This window comes from Spermophilus citellus, assembly GCF_964194105.1.
Source record: "Spermophilus citellus genome assembly, chromosome: 3".
In the NCBI taxonomy this organism is placed as follows: domain Eukaryota; kingdom Metazoa; phylum Chordata; class Mammalia; order Rodentia; family Sciuridae; genus Spermophilus; species Spermophilus citellus.
Genome location: NC_138184.1, coordinates 224,866,434 through 224,891,443, shown reverse-complemented (window position 1 = coordinate 224,891,443; position 25,010 = coordinate 224,866,434). Strand labels below are relative to the sequence as shown.

The following is a 25,010-nucleotide window of genomic DNA, read 5'->3' as shown; positions in this document are numbered from 1 at the left end:
CCAGCTTTCTCATGATGGACTTTATAGGAGATCAATGTGTATTTCTCAACTCTCCTCTCAGGCGGTCATATGCTTTCTAGTGTTTTTTTCTCACAAATATCTTCTATCCAATTAGAAATCAGACTCCTAGAGAGAAAGAAGTATTCACTAAGAATTGAATAATGATCCAAGCCCCCATCTATTCTCTTTCTCATCCTCCAAGTGCCTGTTTTCCTCTTTCTGTATCTATAGTGGCAGGAATTGGCAAAATGTAAGGGATTGAGGAGGGCACAATGATCCATGCCTGTAATCCCAGCAACTCTGGATGTTGAGGCAGAAGGATCTCCAGTTTGAGGCCAGCCTTAGCAACTTATGGAGACCCTAAGCAATTTATCAAGATCCTGTCTCAAAATAGAAAAAAAGATGAGTTTCAGTGGTAGAACACCCTGGGTTCAATCCCCAGTGCAAAAAGTTAGGGAATGAGGCAATGAGCTGGCCACCCACCTCAGCTTGCCCTGCACCTCAGTGCATGCTTTCAAACACTGGCCTTTGCAGGGCCTGCCTGTACCCAGTAGTGTGATGGCAATACAGAGGAATGTTGCAGTCCAGACATCCCTGTTGAAACTCTCCAGGCCGCCAAGGACAGAAAGTTCAGAAAGGATATCCAAAGATGAGGAAGTAAATCAAGTGTCTGGGAAAAAACACAGGCCTGGAAGAACATAGAAGAATCTGAGCAGTAGGTGCTGAAAGAGGCCAGCTTCTTAAGTGTCATCTTCTTTTACTATTAGGCTCTCTGTGCCTGTGCTGCCATTCATGGCTCTCAGTGCAGTGGGACCCACCAGAGTAAGCTTCAGGAAACTGAGGGCTTGACTCAAATAGCTCAATCACTACACTTGGGGAATCAGTGCCTGGCGTGTAAAATAAAGGGACTAGATTCAAGCTATGTGCTATCTTAAAACCCATATCTCAGTGATGATTTCTCCCCCTTCCTCATACTTCCAGTGGCCAAAAAAATGGATCTTATATTTCATGATTAAGATTATGAAAATATTAATTTTCTGCATATGCTTTTGAAAAGTAGTATATGGTCCTCTCCCAACCGATGCTTGAAACAGATTCCCATCTGCTCTATGAGCTCTCCACTGAAACTCATCTATGTTTAACTTCCCATCCTAACTTGTTTTCCTATGATTCGCCCCCTTAAAAAAGTGGAATGGAAAAAAAAATCCCAATTATTTGGATTGCGTTCATTGAGGCTTTACTGTAGGATGCCACGCAGAACCCTCCAGCTTTGTGAACATGCAGTCTGCAATCTGGATACCTTTTATTTAATTTCAACAATTCCCTTTGCACGGCAAAAAGGGGTCTGAGGAAAGCAGAGGAGCGCAGATGAACAGAAGGGCAGAAGCAGAGCGCTCACAAAGGTGATGCGGCAGAGTGCTGGCCGCCCACCGCGCTCCGGTGGCTGGGAGAGAAGCGGGATCCATGGGAGGAGCAGGAAAAGCCATTTTTGACACAAAAAAAGGGTCCTGGGGCATGCCACCCCACCCCAGTGCCTGGCCATGCAAGACGCTGAAATGGAGACTGTGGCCCCTGGGGCCGTGGTGCCCAGAGCCACGGAGCGATGCACCAACACGTAAGGGAGTCCTTTGCGCGCTTCCCAAGGCGCCTGCAGGATCAGAGCATAGTAGTCTGTGTCCATGTCCATGAGCATGGTCAGGTAACAGATAGCACCAATTGGGAGGCCCAGGGCAGGAAAGAGACTGAGGCTCGAACTCTAGCACCCACTTGTGCAGCCCTCCTGGGCAGAGACTCATTCCTTGGTGGCTGCTCCGGCAGCAAAGGCCTCTCCCTCTCCCCTGGAGAATTGGAGAAAATCATCAGGGGAGGTCTGACCCAGAGCACCGCTGCCTCTGGAGGGCGGGGCCTCACTGTGCAGTGAAAAGCTGCTGCTGCACCGGATTGAGGGACTGGAGGCGGGAAGGACAAGCTAGGGGTGAGCGCGCTACTACTGCCCAGGCGTCTCTCATAGAAAGAGCCTTCTGGAGCACGAATCTGGGCATCTTTGTAGCCAATCTGTTCCCCACCCCCAGTAACCCAGGAGTTGGCCCCTGATGCTTTTAATTTTGGGGGAGGGGGTGTCAAGGGAAGGAAAGAGACCAGGAAGGCCAGGCCAGAGTGGTCTCAGACGACGGAGGTAGGCAGTGTGTGCGGTGGGGACACTGCGCTGGGCCGGAGCCCTGGTGCGGCTCCACCACGCTCTTCTCGTGTGATCTTGGGTAAACCATCTCACCTGTGTCTCACTTTCCTCAGTTACCACGTCAGGAAAATCCTACCCCACCTATCAGAGGGATAGGCTAAGGGTGAAAATAGATAACGGATAGAAAACACTTTTAAAAAAGTATAAAGCGCTATTCAAACGCGAGGCAGTGTTGTCATCGTGAGGAGGTTACCCTTAGCGCATCCCTCAGCTCACCAGTGCACCTTGGCTTCCTTCACAGGGCGTCTCCTAACCTTAGGATTATATTTCCTTATTTCAGAAGGGTTTAGAGACTCCCTGGTCACTTCCCCTGATCACAACAATCTGCGGCCCCAGTGGCCAATAGGCACACTAGGTGGGCCGAGTGTGTCCAATGACTCTCACCTCCTTGCTGTCCCTCTGGCATCTTCCTGGGTGGTGTGGTCCACCCTATGAGATGAGGTGGGCTGTCCATTCTGGCTGGACAAGCCTAGGGTACCCCTGTCCAACCCTCAGGGGAACCCTATATGGAGTGCAATTTCTGTGCCCGATTTCCAGCAGGTGGTGAGAAGAGGGCGGGAAAGTGCACCAAGAAGGATGGGGCAGGATGGTAGGTCCTCCGGAGCCCCTTGCCCGCCCCCGGCTCCATTCTGGCCCTCCCCCGCCCCCAGCCCAGCCCTAGTCTCGCTCGGGTGGGGCCTGGAGCGGCCGAGGGGCATTAAGGCCCGGGCCGCCACTGTGCACACGCAGGTGGTCCTTGAGTGACTCCTTGTAGCGGAAGCTCTTTCCGCACTCTCCGCACGTATAGGGCCGCTCGCCCGTGTGGATGCGCTGGTGCTTGAGCAGGTTCTGCTTGCGGATGAAGCTCTTCCCACAGAGCGCGCACTGGAAGGGCCGCTCGCCTGTGTGCAGCCGCTGGTGGTTCTGCAGGTGCTCCTTGCGGCTGTAGGTCTTCTCGCACTCGGAGCATTTGTAGGGCCGTTCACCTCGGTGCGTCATCTGGTGGCGGATGAGGCCCGAGTGGCAGTTGAAGCTCTTCTCGCACTCCGCGCATTCATAGGGCCGCTCCTTGGTGTGGCTGCGGTGGTGGATGATGAGGCTCTTACGCACGCCAAAGCTCTTGCCACACTCGGGGCACGAGTAGGGTTTGCTGCGTGCACCATGTGCCAAGAGGCTCCGCCGCAAACCACCGGGGCAGCAGCTGCCGCAGCCTCCACCTGCACCAGTGCCACCACCAGTGACACTGCCGCCGCCGCCTCCACCACCACCGCCACCACCGCTACCACCGCCACCTCCGCTGCCACTGCTCCCTGCACTGCCTTCCCCGCCTGGTGGCGCCTCGCCCACGGTGCGCTCCCCTGGGAGGGCTGGAAAGCCCTCATCCAGCAGCCCCCGGCTCCCGGGGCCACCGGGGTTCTCAGGCACTGCCAATGCCGGCAGGCTCTGCTGGTGAGGCTGAGGCTGGGGCTGGGGCTGAGCAGGGGCCTGGGGTGGGTTCTTCACCAGTAGCAGGCTGTCACCTGGGGGAAAACAGGAAGAAGTGACATACTGACAGTGCTCTTACTTGGAACCCCAAACTGTTCCTGAGAACGGGACCAGGTCACAGGCTATCTGGGCCTAAGTTTCTCTAAAAATGAGGAGATTGAGCAGATGATAGGTGGCTGTCTGTATGGCCCTCTGCCTGACGAAGTCATGTGCTGGGAAGCACTAGAAGCAGCCAGGCAGGTGGCAGGTGGGGACAGGAAAGCCTTCCAGGAGGCTGAAGCTAAGGAGTAGGGGCCTGCAATCCAAAAGCCACCTTGAAAGGTACACTGCCTGGAAATAATTAGACTTAATTGCAATCTAATGAACAATGATAATTTATCTCTGGAGATTCTCTCAATAGTAGGAAAAGAACTTGCCAGAATTTTCCACAGTAAAAATCAGTCTAGAGGTCTAAAGAAATGTATACAGGGAGCTGGGACCACAGTTAGCCCAGATGGATCTGTAGTCAGGGCAATAACAGGCTGGGCAGCTGGGCAGTGTGAGTGCCACCCAGGCCTGATGGCCCCTGGCTCCTGACAACGCAGCCTGCTGCTTTTCTTTGCACACCGGAGTCTCCAGGCCACTAGGCCACAGCTCTCCACTGCCTTGAGGGCTAGTGGGAGACAAAGTCCAAACCCTGAGCATCAGAACAGTGTCTTTAGTGCCCAACCCAGGAGGCACCCAAGTGCTCCTTCTTTAGATGTCTTGTGCCTCCACTTCTGTCTGCTCCCTCATCTCTAGCTCCAGCCTGTGAAGCCCCATCTATCACTTAGGGCAGCCTGTGGTGGAACTGTGAAGAAGTTGGTCCCACTCCCACCTCTTCTTGGTGTACCTTTCAGTGCTCCCACTTCTGTCCAGGCCCCAACTGAAGCCACCTCCCAGAGTGCACCTGCCCTGTTTCACCCCACTCTCCATACTCAAGACCTGCTCTGAATGCCTGTAACAGGTCAGGCCCAGCACACCACCACCACCACCACCACCACCACCACCACCACCACCACCCCACCCAGTCAGGCAGACAGCTACCTCTATGGGACACTGGCAAGGCCAGAAGCAAAATAAAGTTTGCCTGCCTCAATTCAGGATGTCTCAGAATGGCCATGCCAGCTCCGGGGCATTCTGGGCCATTGGCTATGGCCCTGTGTAACTGCATTGAGTCTTTGCCACTCCTTCTACTCTACCTGGCTACTCTTTATTCCTTCACAGATGCCTTTCCCAAAGGGTGGCAAAGAAACTATGGGTTCACAGCCTTCTGGAGATGCTTCCCTTGGAAGCCAACCTAGGACATTCCTACCCAGACTAAGTCTTCAAACTCAGCATGAGCAGCAGTCCAGCTCTCACTGTCTTGCCATGTTCCATGCACCCAGACTTTGTTCTCTCGGCCTTACCTAACTTGGCTCTCCAAGACAATCCCTCCATGGCAAACACTTGTCGCATTTTGCTCTTCTCCCCAGTGTGCTTCCCTGGGGAACCCCAATTCTGTGACTGCACTCAAGTGCCTGAGGCTACTGCAGAAAGCTGCAGAACTCTCATAAGGAGACCGTTTGCTGCACTGTCTTGGCTTTTTTCTCTAGTGGGTTCTGCTTTTCCTTTCTACCATAATTATGTCACATCACCTCCTCCTCCAATGGTGCCCGCTCAGGCATGGCCAAGAGGGCTTCTCCTTGATTTCCTGTTAGTAATTAATTCAGATATAAGCATGTGATTGAGTTCTGGCAAAGAGTGTGAAAAGTTTGCTTCTTTAACTCTCTTTTTTGGGGGGTGGGAGTACTGGGGATTGAACTTAGGGTTGCTTAACCATTGAGCAACACCCCTAACCCTTCTTATATTTTTGGGGGGAAATAGGGTCTCGCTAATTTGCTGAGGCTGGCTTTGAACTCCTGATCCTCCTGCCTCAGCCTCTTGAGCTGCTGGGGTTACAGGCATGTGCCACCACAACTAGCTTGCTTCTTTACTCTTGAAGGCAGTTCAATTAAAACCCCAACTGGGACCCCTTGTGCCCCAGTCCCAGCTGCCATCATTTATTGGCTCCTTTTCATAGCCACTTTAACTAAGAGTTACCTAAACTTGCTTTTAGCACTTCTTCACCTCCCTTCCCCCTTTTTATTAGGGTCAGGCATGTGCTCTCACCACTCCAATGAGAATGTTGTCAAGGTCAACAACACTCTCCAATGCCCCCCTGTGGTGTATGTCCAACCTCTCATGGCTGTGACATAATCGGCCCCTCCCTCCCTCCTCTTTTCCCAGCTTTGGTAGGGCCATGCTCTTCTGGTTCCTACCAGGCCTGGGCCTGGGATTTCTTTTAATTCTTTGTCAACACTGTCTCCAGAATTCACACAGTCCTTAGGCTTAAAACACCCCATGTGTAATAATTTCACTGCCTTTGTCCTTGGTTCCTGGACCAGTCTCTAAATCCTTGGAATTTCCTGTGTTTTTGTTGTCCATAGTGGACTCTGATGGAGTGCTGATGATGAGGTGACTCACCGGCCTCTAAAGAATTGAAGTTACAAGCTGGGCGCAGTGGCACATGCCTATAATCCCAGCATCTCAGGAAGCCCAGCCAGAAGGATCATGAGTTCAAAGCCAGGCTCAGCAATGGTGAGGCATTAAGCAACTCAGTGACCCTGTCTAGAGACCCTGTCTCTAAATAAAATACCAAATAGGGCTGGGGATGTGGCTCAGTGGTCAAGTGCCCTGAGTTCAATCCCCGGAACCAAAAAAAAAAATAGGGTTGAAGTTAATAAGATGACTCAGGATGGAGCTGGCTATGCCAGAAAGATAAAGGGTTGGGGCTTCCAGTGAAATCTCCAGGGAGAGGAAGAGGGCTAGAGATTGAGTTGAGATTCTTGGTCAGTGACCCAGTCAGTCATAGCTAGCTACAAAACCCCAATAAGCACTGTGACCAGTGGCGCTCAGGCATGCTTCCCTGGTGGGCAACACTCCGCATACTGTCACATATCAGGGTGCTGGGAAGGTGATAGATCCTGACTCCATAGGGAACAGACAATGGGAACTTCATGATTAGGACCCTCCCAGACCTAGACTTATGATTCTTCCTTTGGCTGGGTCTGATTTAAACCCTTTGGCTATAATAACATTGCAATTATAAATGTGGCAAGCTTCTGAATTTTGTGAGGCTTTATATAGCACATGTTTGAACCAGCGGGAAAGTGGGAACCCAGAATTTGTAGCTAGCTGGTCAGAAATGCGGGTGGCCTGGGATCCCCATGCTGGTGGCTATACCTGAAGGGAAGGCAGTGTTGTGCAGTACAGTGGCCTCAACTGGTGAAGTGTGGCCTAACTCTAGGGGGCTAATGTGAAGTCACTGTAGCCTATAGCTCCCAAATCAATTCAGCTCTGAGCTCTCTCTTGAACTTCAGACTCCCATGCTCATCTTGGACACTGCCACTTGGATGTGACCTCAAACCTCAACAGGTCCTAACTGGGATAGAGGGTGTCCACAGCTACCTGGCTGTTTCCCAGGGATGCGCACTTCAGCAAGGGGCACTGCATTCACCCACTTCCTCAGGCCAGACCCAGAAGTCATTCTTGGGTCCTCACCCCACCTGCACCCATCATCCACAGCTCCAAAGGCTTCTTCCCCATGTGCCCTGCTGCTGTGCCAACTCTGACCAACCACCCTCTCTTCACCAGCACTAGAGCAGAGCTACCAGCCTCTGAAACACCTCCTTGTTTCCTCAGCTTTGGCTCAATCCACACCCACCCCTTGTTCATACCTGAACTGACCTTGTGAAAATGGAAACCAGATCCTGTCACAATCCTGTGGAAAACCCTCTGCTAGTCTCCTTTGTTGTTAGAACACAATCCAAACTCTAACTTGGCTCCTAAGTTCTGCCTGCCTTCCCAGCCTCACCCCCAAAGCCTCCTGGGCCTTTGCCCTGCTCTCCCTCGCCTGGTCCACTCTTGCAGACAATCTATGGCCAGCTCCTCTCAGGATGCTGAGCACACTCAGCTCTCACTTCCCTGGGAGGCATTTCCTGGGGGCTCTGCTCAGAGCCCTGCTGCGTCCCTTCCTCCTGTTTTCCTGGCCCATCACCCTCAGGACACTTGCCACAGCCTGGCTTTACCCTGGCTGCTCATGGGCTTGCTTATCTTCCATCCTCTTCCCACAGAAGGAAAAGTCTTTCTGACCTGCTTACTCTCACGCTGAGACACACAGGGCACAGAGTGGGCACTAAGGAAACACTGGCTAAATAAACAGAAAGTAGAGAAGGTTTTGGCCCCAGGCAGTGAATAATGTGGGCTGAGATCAAGGGGGCACTTCCAAAGCACATTCTGTGGATGTGGGTACCTGGATAAGGTAGCCCAGCTACAGTGTAGCTGGCCACCATTCCTTCCAGAAGCACATGGTAGTCACTGGGCTCCAAAGTCCTATTCAGAGCTCCTGCTTTGCACATTAACTTTGGATGAGGTGGATTTTTACCCTGTTTACACTAACTGTCTGAGAGTAGAGACTCAACACATACTCGTTAATAGGTAAAATCAGAAATCTCTTTTACTAAATTGTAATGTCCACTTAGGTAGCAGTCTGACTTTAGTCAAGCAGGACACCAGTTCCTCCTCTTGCATAGCCAGGGCTGGGGAAGAAGTCCGGCAGACACAGGTCTCACCTACCATCCTCTCCCCTTATAACCCCAGTCCAAAAGACTCTTTCACATAATTTTAAGAGTCCTTCCGGGGCTGGGGATGTGGCTCAAGCAGTAGCACGCTCACCTGGCATGCACGCGGTGCTGGGTTTGATCCTCACCACCAAATAAAAATACAATAAAGAAGTTGTGTCCACTGATAAAACATTAAAAAAAAAAAGAAAAAGAGTCCTTCCATCTGTCCCTGGCAACACCACACTAGGTTGGCTTTAAACCTCAAAAGAAATAACGGCTGATATACTAGTTTCAAATTCCAACATTTATAAGCAGGAGGCAGGCTCCCTTTGGAAGACAAGAAACAGGACCTGATAGATAGACTATCATGACTTGCGAGGAGAAAGACATTTCCAGATACTCCTGTCTCTCTGATGCTGGGTTCAAAGGCATCCCAAAGATAAAACAGGACAAGGCAAACTGTCCTATGGGTTGTCAAAGCCAAACCAAAGTAGGAAAATGGACTGGTCATTTGCAAAGCCTGACAAACTCTCCAGGGGCCTTCCTAGATCTGTCCCCAGCCCTGTATGGTCCCAGGCAAAGGCTCCTCCAGGTAGACTACCTCATAGCCAACCTGGAAGAATCGGAAAGTAGCACCGAGGACCAGGGCTGGGGCAGAATCTCCTGGCAGGGCCTGATGAGCTGGTCCTGTGGCTTCAAGGCCAGAGCTAGGATGGTGGCCAGACTAGGGAGGGGGCTGCTATTGTGTTCAGTCTCCTGGCATTCCTTGACATCCCACCATGTCAACAGGTACAAAGAGTTCTGCTCTAAATCCCATTTAAACCAAGGGCAGGCACTGTTCTCTCATCCAAACAGTTCTTCCAGTTTCTGAAAGACTGCCACCAACACATCACCCCAAAAAGGGGAGGCTGAGGCCAGCAACCCTGGTCAAAACACCCAGGGATCCTGATGGAGGGCACATTACTTACTGGGGCCAGAGTCCAGTCCAAGCTCTCCTTCCATTGTGTCTCGAGGGCCCCAAGGATAAGGCTGCTCCTCCTGCTTGATCCAGGACAAAATGTCATGTGCCGAGATGAGAGACTCTATTTTCAGGAAAGAAGGTTCATTATACTTCATTCTCTCCCAGCTGTTATCCCACAGAAGGATGGAAAGCCATTGCATGCAGAGGCTCTGGCCATGTGGAAGGTGGTGTCTTGGGCATCCATGCTATATTTATGGGGTCCTTCTTGCCCTCTCAAGCCTTCCTACATGGGCTCTCACTCATGCTACACAATTCAAAGCTGCCAGAGAGGAGGAAGCTCATCCCAAAGCCTGGGCAGCAACAAAGTCAGACTGGAACCCAGGACTTCCAACTGTCCACTGAGCCCCAGAAGGATGGGGCCAGGCCAGGCCAGAGGAAGACTCAGCTCTGATAGCCCACAGTGCCATGGCTGACTGGTCTGACTCAGGAATTTGGTGATGCAGAACCAGCAATCAAAGCCACTGACAAGACCCATGTGAAGCCTGAGGACTCTTTACCAGGGAGACTCTGCTTCACCATCTGCCCTGGGTCCCTTTAATTTCTCCCTTGATAAGTTGAAAAATTACAAAGACCCTCAGACTTTGCTTCTCATCCTCTCTTCCTGGTATGGGGGCTGGGATAAGACTTCGGTGCCAGGGCTTCCAGAAGGGATAACAGGGGACCTCCCCAGCTCTGCCAACGTTCACAAGTCACAGAGCCCAATTGGGTGAGCCTGCATCAGATTGTCAAAACTTGGTGCTAGGCCCCAGCTTCAATCCCCAGCACCACAAAAGAAAGAAAGAAAAAAAATTGGTACTACGGTAATTTTAGTATCAGTTCCATTGATATAATAAATGATTTCTTTGACCTCAATATTCATTCTGACATTTTCCTCACCTGAATTGGGGTCTGTGGGAATATCTCTTTCTGCCAAATCCTGCTGGTCCCATACGCACTGCTGTTCTTCCTGCTTAATCCGGGACAAGAGGTCCTGGGCAGAGATGGGGGAGTCTACTCATGGGAACAAGAGCAGCAAAGGTGTTAATGAAATGAAATCATCACCAGTTTGTGTTTTGAGTAAATCTATGATTTCATGCAATTATCTGTTTCCCCTAAAAATCAGGCATATATGTAACTAAATTATTCTAATTAGCCAAAGAGTCAAGTCATTCTGGCCACAGACAATGTATCTGTGGTTGCAAATTAGTAGATTCCACAGGGGAATGACATAACAGTGACTTTAAGGTACAAGGTGTCTTTGTGCTCCAAAGACAATTTCCTAGAATGAGGTACCCACTCTATTGCTGCGACCACTATGAGAGGAGGGATCCTTATGAGGGCATTTCCCAGGAAAATGACCCCTTTCAGGAAGCTTTTTATCTTAGTCATTTGAACAGGACTTTTCTAAGATGAGAGAAAAGATCCCACATCCTCTTTCTTCCACTATTAAACCCAATTTACCTTTTACTGCCTTCTTATCTCCAGGTCTCTCTAAAGAGAACAATACTTGGTGTTTTCCAGAATTTCCGATGCCCAGGGAGAAACAATTCTTTTCCTAGATGCTACTATCACTTGCTTATGGGTCTGAGGCTTTGCCTAAGGGAGTCAAGGTATGGAGCTCTAAGGAGTGGACGAGGAGGGAGCCACAGTATGTTAATCTATCTTGTGATGGTTGCTTCTGTGTATCAACTTGGGTTGGCCAGATACTTGGTCAAATGTTATTCTAGATGTTTCTATCAAGTATGCTTTTTGGATGAGACTACATATGAAGTCAAAATGTAGGTAGGCTTCATTCAACCTGAAAACTCTGATAGAAAAGATGGAGTTTGCCAAGGAAAAGGAACACCTTCAGCAGATGGCTTGAGCTGCAGCATCAGCTCTTCCCAGGCCTCCGCCCCTGGCCTGCTTGGGAACTGCAGACTTGCTCGCCTCCACAATTGCTAAGCCAATCTCTTAAAACAACCTCTCGCTCTTTACACACACACAAACACATACAACATTGGTTCTGCTGCTACGCCAAACTCTGACTCACACACACACCTGCTACAGAGCCCACCTGGAATGCCATCGGGAGCAGCTCCCCCAAGACCCACATGATACTTGGGCAAAGCACTGAAAAGTCTTCTGGGTCAGGGGGCAGGTTTTACTGGTCTCTATATTCTGTCCCCAGCAAGTCTAGTAAAGTGCCTTGCACTTAGTACTTTGGCAGTGATACCAGTTTTTGTTTGTTTGTTTGCTTGTTTTTGGTACTGGGGATTTAACCCAGGGGTGCTTATCCATTGAGCCACATCCTCAGCCCTTTTTATTTTTTATTTTGAGACAGGTTCTCGCTAAGTTGCTTAGGGCCTTGTTAAGTTGCTGAGGCTGGCTTTGAACTTGTGATCCTCCTGGCTCAGCCTCCCAAGTCACTGGGATTATAGATGTATACTACCTTGCCTGGTGGTGATACTGTTCTTAAGGAAAAGGAAAGATAGTCCAAACCTAATCATAGAAAGATGAGTGCAAAGAGAACAAGCAAAGCCTGGGCATAGTCATGAACTGTCAATGCTGTGTGCCAAGTCAGCACCCCTAGAGAGATCCTGCCTTGGCCCAGTCCTGCACCCGCAGTGTGCTTTCATTGCTGGTGCAGCCTCTGGTCTGGCACGCATACAGACACCCCTGGAGTTATGAACTGTGCGCAACCCCTCCACTCCCATCTTGGGCTGGAAGGCTGTTGGCTCACTCACCCGTGATAGATTCTGTGGGGATGGCTCTTTCCTCCAGGCCCCGCTGGCCCCGGACACACAGAGCTCCTTCTCGCTTCACTTGGGAGGATGCATCCTGTGCAGGCACCAGGGGTTCTGTTCCTGCAGACAGAGAATCACACTGTTTTTCCGAATACCAGCCATCAGCACATTTGGGGTCAGGAGCATGGCTGCCTGCACTTGCAGGTGAGAGCAGGGGTCTCCAGTTCTGGATGACCCTGGGGAATAGAAGGTCCCAACAGAGAAGTGACCAACATTCAGAAAAAGGGGCAGGCAAGCAGCAAAATGAGGTGTAGGAGGGTTAGAAAGACTGGACACAATCCCACACCATACGACTCGGGTAATGGAGACTTGCCAGGTGTTTGACCTCTGACTGCAGTGATTTGTCCTTGCTTTTCACTGAAGTGGCCAGAAACAGACATACACGTGCATGTTTGTGTGCATATATATGTATGTAAATGTATATTTACACACATATAAATCATACATTTACATGATTTGATTAGTTGCAGGCAGGTTGGGCAGAGGCACAGCTAAGCCTCGATGCTGGGTGGGTAAAGCACAGCATCCTTAAACATAAAAGACAACACATCCTTTAGTAGAACCCAAGATGTGGCGAAAGGGCAGTTTCCTCTTCTGGTATTCTACTGTGCAATGTACTAGCTCCTGGCAGGTGACACTTAGGCAATAAAAAGAGACTTGGTGAGGAATCTGAAGATGGGGATCCTGGTTTCAACTCTACTGACTCAGTGCATGAGGCATTTCACTCTCTGGGTTTCAGCTGCTGCTGCTTCTATAAAATAGGCAAGTGGTCCCTGTGCTCAGTCCCAAGATGATAACTCAATGAAATCGTGGACTTTATGGTGCCTGAAATGTAAAAAACTACCACATAATACTAGAGACTGCACAGACAGCTGCTGAACTCAGACATCTGCAGTCTTGATGAAGACGGGGCAGGAGTCACTGAGCTGGAACAGCCAAGAGGCAAATCCATGGAGACAGAGAGATTCGTGGTTGCCAGGGCTGGGGCAAAGGGGAGAGGGCAGTGGCTGCTAAGGGGTATGAGGTTTCTCATGATGAAAATGTTCTGGAATTATACAGTAGTGACAGTTGCACCACTCAGTTAACTACTGAATTATATACTTTAAAAGGGTGATTTTTTTTTTAGTTGTCAATGGATCTTTTGTTTTATTTATTAATATGTGGTGCTAGGGATCGAACCCAGGGCCTCGCACAGGCCAGGCCAGCACTCCACCACTGAGCCACAACTCCGACTCCTAAAAGGGTGATTTTTTTTTAACATGTTGTGGACCTTTATTTTATTCATTTATTTATATGTGGTGCTGAGAATCAAATCCAGTGTCTCACATAGGCTAGGCAAGCACTCTACTGCTGAGCCACAACCCCAGCCCTAAAAGGGTGATTTTTATTGCTCATAAATTTCATCTTGATAAAAGAGCTGGGCATAGTAGTGCACACCTGTAATTCCAGTTACTTGGGAGGCTGAGGCTGAAGGATTGTGAGTGTAAGTCCAACCTGTATAACAGTGAGACCTCATTGAGAGAGAGAGAGAAAGAGAGAAGGTTGGGAAAGTGAGGCAGGGGGCTGAGGGTGAGTGTTCATGCTGTTGGGCAGAGTACTGGCTTGAGGGCCAGACTTCACCCTGTCAACACTGCTGCTCAGAGAGCTGAGGCCCTGGGGACAGACTCTAGGGCAGAGCTGAGACTAGAACCCTGGTGCCTTCTGTCCCAGTGTTTGAATGCTGGCCAGATGGGCTTCCCAGGGAACTGATTCCTTTAGGACTTGAGGTTCTTTGCTGAGTGAGGAAAGAGCATTGCAGGGTAAGTGTGCGCAGGAGGTGTGTGTCTGGGCAAGGATGAGGCGTGAGTGAAACCGCAGATACAGCTGGGCAATGAGCTGGGCCCAGCAGAACTGCGCCTCCACAGCAGACGCCCCTTTCACCTCCGTCAGCCTCCTGGATCCGAGGCAGGGAGCCTCTGGTGGCTCCCAGGCTTAAGTTCTCTGATCCCCACCAGGCCTGGGAGGTGTCACAAGCCCACATACTTTCTTGACTCTCCACCCAGCTTACCTGTGAGTCCAAAGCTACACAGCTTTAACAAACCAAAAGATAAGTGTCCATGTTGAGATTTCAGGCCCCAAGACCTCTTCCTGTAAGTGACCACCACATTTTAACTGCAGCAGAACTGGCCCCCAGGAGGACTCAAGACACTCCCTCTGCCCAAACACCGTAGCGCCCCCAGCCTGGTGTGTAGGCTGCCCGGCTCTCCTCTCCTGCCCTCCCCTGGACCTGGCGCTCTCTTTGGCAGCCCTTACCTGTGTCTGTATCTACTGGGATTTCTCTCTCTTCAGGGTGACGTTGCTCCCACACGCAAGGCTCTTCCCTAGGCTCCACCGGGGCTGGTGCATCTGGCTTGGGCACGGGGCCATCTGTGTCTGGAAGTGAGAGGGAAGGGAAGGAAGTTGGCCAGTGACCCTAGATCCAGGATGACGGGGGAGCTGTCTGCCAGCCATCCCTCCACCTGAGCACCCCTCTGCGTGGCAGCAGTCACATAGCAAGGTAGGTAACCTCTTAGGAGGAACCTTGAAGACAAGCAGACAGATTCCCAGACCTCTAGTGTAGAAAGAGCTGGTCTCCGAAAGCTGACGTCACATGAACTTGGGCTTATCTCAGCTGTTGGGATGGAGTGTGTAGTGAGGTGCAGATGTGAGATTTTCCTGTCTTCTAAAATAGTAGTAGTGCACAGAGAATTTAAGGCGAGAGCCCTGTGGCCAGGCGTTTACTTTCACCCTTTTATAAACTGTCTTTCCATTAGGCTGACACACCCCCTCCAGAGACGGCTCACCGGTGGAGAGGGGCGGTGTCCTTACCCAGGGACATCAGGGTTTTGTAGTTCTCCTTAACCAGGTTGTTGTAGAGCTCCTTCTGCCACTCATCCAGGTTCTTCCACTCGTCCTCAGAGAAGTAAACCGCAATGTCGACAAAAGTCACAGGGACCTGGGACAATAAGGGTTTCAGCTTCGTGCCTGCTGCCCACCTGACTGGCTCCGCTTCTCCTGTGCAGTAAAGGAGCCAACACGCCCCAGAGCCGGGCCTGCACTCTGTGCGTCCCAACCTCTGGATCCCAGCCCACGGCAGCCCACTTCGGAATTCTATCCCCTGGACCTTCTTGTGCTTCCAACAGCCTTGATGGTCAACTTTGCCCACCCACTTTTTAAAAAAGTATTTAGCGATGTCCTTTGTTATTTCACTTCTAGGTCAACTGGATTCCTAAAGGCAAAGCTGAAGTCAATGAGCCTCTCCTGGTGGATGGGATGATAGAGGTGTGGGAGGGTCTCAGAATGGGGATCGGTGACCCAAGTACCATAAAGCTCTGTGATGAAACCTGAATTTCAGGTCAGGTTACCCCTGAAGACACAGTTACATTTCTGTCACTAAAACTTGTACAATCCAAAGCCATGTATGTGTGAAAGCTCCAGGTCTTGGTGTGTCGTGCATGAGGAAGTGCCACTGTGGCCTGTCATCACTCATGTCAGTCACTTGCCAATTGAAGTGTTCTGATCTGTCACATAAAGCCGGGGTTTCAGTTTGACCAGGAACCTCGTGTGCACTCATCTCAGCCTTCACCAGCTCAACCTCACCTTGGACCAAATCGTTCAAGTTGGTTTCATTTCTGTGATTTGAATCAGTGGACTTCCCTCTCTGACCGTGCGGGTCTCCCACTTACCACTTTCACATCTCTGCTGGACCAGCCGCTGCTCTCACTCTGAAATCCAGCCCCCCAATTCTCCTCCCTTCCCTAGTCCTCATCCATCAGTCTTTATATCTGCAATTACAGGGCCAAAGCTGACCTGTATGGCACCTTGGTGCAAATGAGAAGGAGACAGCAGAGTCAGGTGCACAGCCTCGTGAGGGGGCGGCACCTACATGCCAATTAGAAATGTCAGCCTTTGAGCCAGGTGCACATAATTCCTGCAAAGGTGATCTACACAGCTGTGCAGAGTGGCACTGTCCCTACCAACAGCTCACCATCCATCTTTAAAAACCAGGCTTAGAAAATGGAGGAACATTGATGGGGCAAAGGGGAGATAGGGGTGGGGAGTTTGCAGAGGGGTAGGAAAGATGGTGGAATGAGATGGACATCGTTACTTGAGGTATGTATGACTGCAAATATGGTGGGAAGCTATATCATATACAATCATAGAAGTGTCAAGTTGTGCTGCAATTGTGTACAATGAATCAAAATGCATTCTGCTGTCATATATACCTAATTAAAATTTTTAAAAATCAGGCTTAGAACTTTTAACTAGAGCTAGCACAGACATGGCCCCTTTTCTTCATTTTAAGTCCCTGTTCCTAGATAAAACTCATGAAATTCTGAAAAGAACATCTACCATGAATTCACATCATGTCTCAGGCTGCCCAGGAGTCTTTGGTGACCTCTGGTTAACATCCTGCTCTGTCCCTGCGGAGGCTGGTTTCAAACTTTCCACTGCTCCAGAGCTTTCTTCTCTGACCGTTCTGCACTTGCCTCTGTCTTTGACCTCAGGTAGAGACTGGCAAGCTGCTTCCTTGCCCTTTCCTTCTTGCCAAAGCAAACCTGCTGATAGGTGCCCTTTACTTCTCCTCTAACTTCTGCCCTTTCCTCTTTTGCATGTTCAGCTCCTCCTCTTTCCCACCGCCTTTCTCTTTTGGGTCATCCCAGGCTGAGAAAACCTTCACTCAAAGCTGCTACCTCTGGTTAATCTATTCTCAATCTTCACTTGACACATTCCAAGGGACATACTCTGTTTGTGTCCTCTATTCTCTGAAACCACAGCCTGGAAGGTCCTGGGCCACCAGCGGCTGTAACCTTTCAGACTTCTTTGAAAGGTCAGACCATCTTTCTAGAATTTTTGCCTGCTTGGTTCCCGTTACTGTGCTGCCTGCTGTCCAAATGGCTCACGCCTTCTTTACTGTTTCCTCCTCTTCTTCCAGGACAAGGCTCTGTCCTGACTCCTCCCTGCTTCTCCACTTTTCCACTGGCTTTCTAGGCAGCGCCATTTAATTGTCTTTAAGTATCTCAAACTGAAGGTATCCAAAGCCTATCTTTCCAACACACCAGCTCCTCTGCCTCACTTTACCATTTCTTTTTGAAAATCAATATTCAGAATTCCATTCTCATGTGTAGGAACAGGCATCACTTTTTAATGACTTTATTGTGACAGGATATAACAGAAGTCTAGGCCTGGTTTGAGACTGCCAGCAGCCTCTGATCCACCTGGACAGGAGAGACTACCCAGAATGAGCTAGGAACCAACCAACAGACACAACAGAACCTGACAGGCCCAAAGAGATTTGACAGCATCCCTCCTAAATCCAGCAGATAAAGAAAACGCACCTTGCACACCAAGAGCACATAATGAACCATAACTGTGGCCAGCAATGTGCATTAACATACTCATGGTGCTTTACAGTTGTGGTGGTTTTCAAATGTCATGAAATTTTGAGTCCCTTCAAAAGGTGGAGTTGAATTCTTCTCCTGAGTATGGGCAGGACTTGGTCACTCACTTCTAACAAATATATAAAGAAGTAATAGTACACAACTTCTAAAACTAGTCATAAAAGACACTGCAGTTCCATCCTGGTCTCTCTCTCTTGGATCCCTCATGAGAGGGGGCATGGGTGTGGACACATTGTGAGGATGCTCAAGTAGTCCTAGAGGAGTCCACATGGTAAGGGACCTGCCAACAGCCAGGTGAGTGAGCTGTCTAGGAAGTAGACCTGCCAGCCACAGTCAAGCCTTCAGATAATCACACCCCCAGCCAAAAGCCAGAATGATTATTCAAGGGAATAATCCAGAAGCTCCCAACTAAGCTACTTCTGAATTCCTGACCCACGGAAACTGCAAGATGATAATTATTTTTTAGACTGCTATATTTATTACACAGCAATAGGTAACTAACAAGGACCCACAAAATGTTTTTCCATAAACAAAATCAATGCCTCCTCATAATTCTATGAAGCCAGCACAGTAGCGTCTCCATGCTACAGACAGTTAACACTGGGGCTCACAGCGATTAGCTACAAGTTTACTTAATTGCTCAGACTTCATTTCTTTAAAGAGGAATTGAGGAGGCTCAGAGATCATGAAAACATTTGCTTAACGCATCGTAGAAAACCAGAAGTGGACAGTCAAGACTCAACCAAGTCCCCTGATTCCACATCCCATAACCACTCCCTCATCATGCAGGGGCACACCACAGTTGAGACTCTGAGGCTTCATCCAACACAGAGAACACCTAACAGTGCTACATGAGGACAGAATGCTGAGTTAAAACACGTGGTACAGACAGGCACCAAGGGCAGGGTGTGAGTAGATGCTGATTGTGATAGGCAAGCAACATCTGCAACATCCCACTCAATGCTGTGCAGAGAGCAAAGCCCCGGCGGCAATCCAGTATGTGAAGCCTTGACAGATAAATTCAAGGGGCAGCTCTGGCAAAGTTGATGGGTTGGGCTCCTTGCCACCTGCGGAGACATTTGAAACCTAGTCCCTTCCACTGAGCTGCTAGCTGTCCAGCTGGAGCGCCACCACCTTGGGCATACCGACTCTGAGCCAGGTGCCGTGACAAACACTTGAACCCAACAGAACTGACATTCTTGTCAGGGAAAGCCAACCAAGAAGCCAAAAAAAAGGTGTAAATATTAAAGATGCTGATGGCATAAGTGCTCAGAGGAAGACCAAAGCAGGGACAGGCAACAGCATGCAGGAGGGACGTGGTTCTTCTCATAGGGTGGCTACAGAAGGGTCCACGATAAAGTGATGGCGGAGCAGACCCCTGAAGGAAGCCAGGAGGTTGGGGAGAAGCTATGCAGATGACCAGGAAGTGTCCAGGGAAGGAGCTTCTCAGTGGAATGTCCCTGAACTGGGAGCCTGTGTGGGAAGCTGGAGGACAGTCAGAGGCCAGGGTGTAACGGGGAGTGTGGTGGGGAACATGCTTTTATTCTGAGTAAGATGGGAAGCCATTTGGAAAGTTTAGGCATCTGTGACCAATTTATATGTTAAAGGAATCACTCTAGCTGCTCTGTTGAGAGTAGACGGAATGGGAGAGGGGCAAGGGTAGAGACCAAGAGACCAGGCAGGAGCTGCAGCAATACCAAGATGAGGTGAGGTGTGGTCACACTGTACATTATACTAGAAGGTGAGAGAAAGAGAGGAGACAAGAAGCACTCCAAGGCTTTGGACTGAGTGACTGAATAGGATGGAACTGTCATCAGTAGAGACAAGGATGACTTTGAGCAGAACAGGCTTCAAGCAGAATACCCAGAGTTCATTTTGGTTATATTAAGTCTAAGATATTTATCTCCAAATGGAGGCTAAATTTACAGGTGGGAACATGAGTCTGGCATTCAGGAAGGAATGAATTCAAGACAGGGCAGAGAGTAGAAAGGACAGAATATATTTGGGGGTTGACAATACACACATTGCATTTAAAACCATGGGACTGGAGGAAGTCATGAGGAAGTGACTGTAAATAAGAGCAAAAGGCTGAGATGAGCCCCAGACCGCTACAAACCATAAGATGTTGGGAAAAGGAGGTGAACCCAGGAGAGCAGGCCCAGAAGGAGCAGCTACTGGGTAGAGAAGGAGTCAAGAGCAGCATCCTGGGAGCAGGTCAAAGGCGCGCCAAGGACAGAGTGGCTACCTGCACACAACGCTGCTGATGGGTCAGGAGGATGCAGACTGAGACCTGATCAGTGGCTTTAACACCGTGGACCTTATTAGGGCCTGATCAGAGTGGGTTCCAGAGAGAATTATCCAATTACCAGTTTACTGGAACACTAAGAATAGAGGAACATGCTCAGTGGGACCAGGAGGGATGCCATCAGCAGAAGCCAGGCAGCGAGACACTAGACAGGACTGATAGCCCAGTTCCTCTCACAAATGAAGTGCAAGGAAAAACAGAGATGAAGGAGAAATCTACAGATTAAAAAAGACAGACATGTCAATCACAATATGTGGACCTTATTTAAATTCTTATTTAAAAAAATAGAAAAAAGAAAGGAAGGAATGATTAATTGAAAATCTAGACACCAACAGGACACTGGAGTGGGGGTGAGGTTTCTCCTGTGGCAGTGGTGCCAACATGGAGTTTATTTTTATTAATGCATTTTAATTTTATAGATAGTGGGCTTCCTTGTGTGTTTACTTATTTATCTATTGGTACTAAGGATTGAAGGCAGGGGAACTTTCCACTGAGCCACATCCCCAGCCCTATCTATCTATCTATCTATCTATTTATTTCAAATTTTGAGGCAGGGTCTCTCCCTAAGTTGCACAGGGCCTTGCTATTTGCTAAGGCTGGTCTCAAATTTGTGATCCTGCTGACTTGGTCTCCTGAGTTGCGGGGATTACAGGTGAGTGCCACTGCACCTGGCCAGTATATTTATTTTTAAAGAGCTATTACCTTTTAGAATTAATACTGATATATTTATGAACAAAGTGATTGACATCTGGCATTTGCTTCAAAATTAAAAGAGTGAGGTTCCATTTGTGTACAATGTGTCAAGATGCATTCCACTACCATGTGTGACTGATTGGAACAAATTAAAAAAAAAAAATAGAAGAGAGACCAGTAGAATAGAAAAAGGGAAACAAGGGGAGGGGAGGGAGGAGAGGAAAAGGAGAGGGACTGGAGAAGGAAATTGATCAAATTATACTGTCTTATGGTGAACAAATTTTAAAAAAGAAAGAAAGAAAAAAGGCAGAGTCATATAAATCCTATTTGGGATAACATAAGACAGTAAATAAATTTTATTTCTCTGAAAAAAATAAAAGGAGTGAGGAAGTGGGTAGGCATTCAGAAGAAACAGGATCAGTCAGGCTTGATGAGCACTGAAGCCAACGGTAGGTGCACAGGGCTTCCATCATGCTATTCTATCTGCTTTAGTATGTGTTTGAATATTCTATAATAGAAATCTGGGGAGAAGAAAATGGGGGTGAGAGAACAGGAGATAACAAGTGTACACTTCTAAAAGACTCTTTTAAAGGATTCTGCTCTCCAGGAGAACAGAAAATGAGGTGCTAAGTGGAGGGAGGTGCAGGGCGGGGGAGGTTGAGTTCTTGAGACAGGTGGGTCATGGAGTGTTGGAGTTCGAGGACCAGGAAAGAGAAGAGCGCTGAGAGGCAGATGGCACAGATGCTAGGGTAGCCTCCTAGAAGAGGGGATGTGGATGGACACCAAGCCTCAGTGGCAATGACCAGGGCACTGGGGCAACAGGTGCGGGAATGTGATGCCACACAAGGAAGCCTCCTCTGAGTGTTTCCAGACTCTCAGAGAAATCGAAATCAGGGCATCAATGAGAGCAGCGCTGACCAGCCAGAAGAAAGCAGAAATGATTCGGCCAAAAAGGGCCCACCTGAGTTTAGTGATCCAGATTTAAAAGCCAGTCCATTCACTGTGGTTTTGGGTCTGTCCCCAGCCATGGTTTGGACAAGCAGGTACAAAGGTAACCAATGACAAATTGTCACTGGTCAGCTCTCAAGTGGAAAAACCAAACAGTGAAGGTCTTTGCAGCCAGCCAGGAACTCGGGGAGGGCATGGGGTAATGAGACCAGGCTCCAAGGCAAGCGCACGCGGAAGAACCTGCTGCACAGGGCTGCGGGGAGGACGTTCAAGAGGAGGCTAAGGAGAGAGAGGCTTCACCACGACACTGAATGAGACAGCCAGGGAAGCCTGTGAAGCCTGTAGCTGGAATCAGGGGCTTCGTTCCCTTGCGCAGTTGCTCACCTCCAGCCCTGCCGCTGACCCCCCACTTACCTTGGGTGCCTCCCCCTTGCTGCCGGGGGGCAGCCGCAGGACCCAGAAATTCCTGTTGCGCAGCAGGTTCTCCAGGTTCTCCAGCCGCCGCTGCAGCAGCCCGTACTCCTGCAGCAGGGTGCCCAGCACGGCCCATTTGCTCTCCATGTGGTTGCCGAACTCCACGGCCGTCTTCTCGCAGTCGGCCAGCTTCTTCTCGGCGGTCCCGGTGCGTCCCTCCAGGTTCAGCAGCTGACTGGCTTGGGCGTCCACCTTCCTCTCCACAGCCTGAATGGCAGCCACCACGGTCCAGAGTGAGATCTCCGCCGTGGGCAACTGGGGCTCCCGCATCATGCGGTCAGGGAAGACAGGCGCCCTATCTGGGAAGGGTGGGAACTGAAAAGGCATTGGTCGCCTGGCATCCATGTCCCATTCTTGAGCCTGTGTGCAGAGGGAAAAAGCGACAGCCCAGTATGAGAATATGCGCAAGAGGGGAAAGTGGCTTGAGAACAGGGGACAATTAATCAAATGCCACCGATTGTCTTTCTTCTGCCAAGCCCTACCTCCAGCCATGGTATTCATTAATGCTCCCAGCTAAAGTGAGAGCAGCCATCTAGCCCTCCCCCAAACCGTAGCCCACCTCCTGCCTGTGGGGAGTCAGACTGGCCACCAATTCACCTACTTTGACATCTGGAAGTCAAGGCTGTGGGCCCTTGTCTAAAATGTTCAGACTCTCTCTCTCTGAACAGAGCAGCTGTTTTCTTCATGGGCTAGATTTAATTGTAAATTTCATATTTGCCCCGTGTTTTTTGTTTCAGGGTAAGAATTTTCATGTAAACTTTCTGATGCTAATCTTCCCAGCAATCTCTCAGCAGGTTAGGACAAGAATGATTATCTCTACTTTAAAGATGATGAAACTGAGGCATGGAGAAGCAGCTGGTCATTCCATAGTACCACCCTGCACTGCCAACAGGCACACCTGTGGGTGCTACAGGTAATGCCAACCTTTCAGGTATGTGCTGCGACCACCATTCCTATTAGGGCTGCAGACCAGGGAGATACCAGATGCCCAAGCTAGAGAGCAGGCAATCGGGGGTGGGGGGGCTTGTTGTTTCCCTTTTCCTTATACGACTATTCTTTCATAAATACGTTGCAAAATGAAAATAGATTAACTAAAAAAATGTCATTTATTCAAAATTCTTCATTCAAGAGGAGGGGACATCCCTCACCCTCCACAAGGGCTAAGAGTAAAAGCTCTGGGACCCCTCCCTGCTTCCTGAGAAGGAGGTTCCCCATGGCCTGAGACCTCCTCCATTATCTTTCTGCACAGAATCCTCACCCCAAGAGTAAGGCCAGTGGGTGCAGGTTGGGGGCTAAGCGCTATGTCTAGAAAGGAGAGTGGAGGGTGGCCACAGTTCTTTGGGGATCTGAGAACCAGTGACATACTGTTCTAGTATTCAGGGCTCCACAGGCGGAGAACCAATTCTTCCTGCTTGGGTCAAGAGGAGGTTTCACTTTTTGTTCTCCCTGTTGCTGTGAAGAGGCCCTCCTGCTGGGAAAATGGAGGGATTTGGCTTTGAGGTGGACTGGACAGGCCAGTGACAAGCATGCCTGCTACTCTCCCAAACTCAGAAGCTGTCCCCACAGTGTCCTGAGACTCTCTCTCTCCCTCTGGGAGGGAGGAGAGCAGGCTCTGGGGCTGCAGTCCGGGCTGGGTAGGGCCCGTTGCCTCTTCATCAAAGCCACCCACAGGGCTCAGGGAGGCTGCACTCTGACCTAGCCAGAGAAGAGGGCAAGGGCTGCCAGTAGAAGTTTGAAGACCTGAAGCTGAGAATCGATCAAAGAATACACAGCAGCTCCTGGCCGGCTCCTCCGGTGGGAGCAGAGGGGCCTCTGCGGAGGCCATTCGAGGGTGGCCGCAGAACCTCTGGAGAGGTGCTCAGGCCTGAGAACCTCTTCCCTGGGTTCTAAGTCAGCCTGGGGCGCTGGTTCTCAAACGCCGCACCTGAGACCACGTTGGAGCCTAAAGAAAGACCGGCGCCTCCTCCACCCCCAGGGGCTGGAGCTGACCGTTCAGGGACGCGGCTTGGGCGGCGTCAGTTGTCTTCGGAGCTGCTCACAGGACTCCAATATGCGGCCAAGTTCGCCGACCCAAGACGACCAAGTCACCTCCCCACAGTCCCTTCCCAGGATCGCACCGGTGCCGAGGAAAAGTGGGTGGCTCATTATACTTGGGAGAGATGGCGCTGAAACATTTTGCGATCTTGTCGTCCACCTGGCTGCGGTGTAACCTGGACGAGGCGATCGCCCTGCGGCGGAGCAGGAGGCCTGCCGCGAGCCTCAGTCGGCCCGCGAAGGGCGGCGGGCGCCGTCCGGGGCAGGGCCGGGCGCGCACGGGCGGGACAGCGGCTCGCGGCCCCGCAGCACGGCCTGCCGCCCGGGGCCTGCGCCGGGGCCGCGGCGGGCCCGCCGCGCCTCCCGCCGCCGGGGGCCGCATCCGGCGCTGCACGATGGGCCCGCGAGGCTGGAGGCCCGGCCCGCCCCGCCCCCACGGCAGGCGCGGCCATGGCGCCCGGGGCTCACCCACCTGCATGGGCGGCATTCCCTCGGCCATTTCCCCGCGCAGCGCCGGCTCCTGGTGGCAGACCTCCTCCGGGGGCAGAGCCTGGGCCCAGCTCCAGCTCCCGCTGTCCAGCCCCAGGCCCTGGATGCCCAGCTGCTGAGGCTGCGGCCGTGTTGACACAAACTGCATCCTGGGAGTGCTGTTCCCCGCTCGGGCCGGCCAGGGAGAAGAAGAACGTTTTCCAGGCGCCTTCCCCCTCGCCGGGGCCGGACAGCTCCATCTACAGCCCGTAGGAGCAAACAGTCCCCTTCGGCGGCGCTCCCCGCCCTCCGCAGCCGGCGCGCCAGCCAATGGCTTCGGAGCTCCTGCCCGCCCGCGGGGGCTGGCCGCGGCTACTCTGGGCTGGAGCCACCGCCGCCCGCAGAGCGATGTGGCGGCTCCGCCCGAGGTCAGGGGTCCGCGCGACGGCCGGCCTTCAAGTCCCAAGCAAGGCAGGGCCCTGGACTGCGGGCCTGTTTTCTGCTAATTCTACAAATAT

The 25,010-nt window shown here is 50.8% G+C and overlaps 1 protein-coding gene across 3 annotated transcripts; it reads right to left on the bottom strand.

Annotated features, from left to right (window-relative positions):
• Window positions 1–1,286: 1,286 nt before the first annotated feature.
• On the bottom strand, window positions 1,287–24,807 carry ZNF282 (zinc finger protein 282). 3 transcript variants are annotated; one of them, XM_081288542.1, is made up of 8 exons: window positions 24,497–24,807; window positions 21,931–22,350; window positions 14,998–15,124; window positions 14,443–14,562; window positions 12,091–12,210; window positions 10,262–10,375; window positions 9,333–9,446; window positions 1,287–3,738 (listed from the first exon to the last, which is right to left on the bottom strand). In XM_081288542.1, exons 1-8 carry the CDS (start codon window positions 24,659–24,661, stop codon window positions 2,897–2,899), a joined length of 2,022 nt encoding a protein of 673 aa, XP_081144668.1. In that variant the 5' UTR covers window positions 24,662–24,807; the 3' UTR covers window positions 1,287–2,896. The 3 variants fall into 3 exon arrangements, with proteins under 3 accessions (XP_081144668.1, XP_081144669.1, XP_081144670.1); XM_081288543.1 differs by lacking the exon at window positions 24,497–24,807 and adding an exon at window positions 23,980–24,371; XM_081288544.1 differs by lacking the exon at window positions 24,497–24,807 and adding an exon at window positions 23,356–23,448.
• Between the last annotated feature and the right edge of the window lie 203 nt (window positions 24,808–25,010).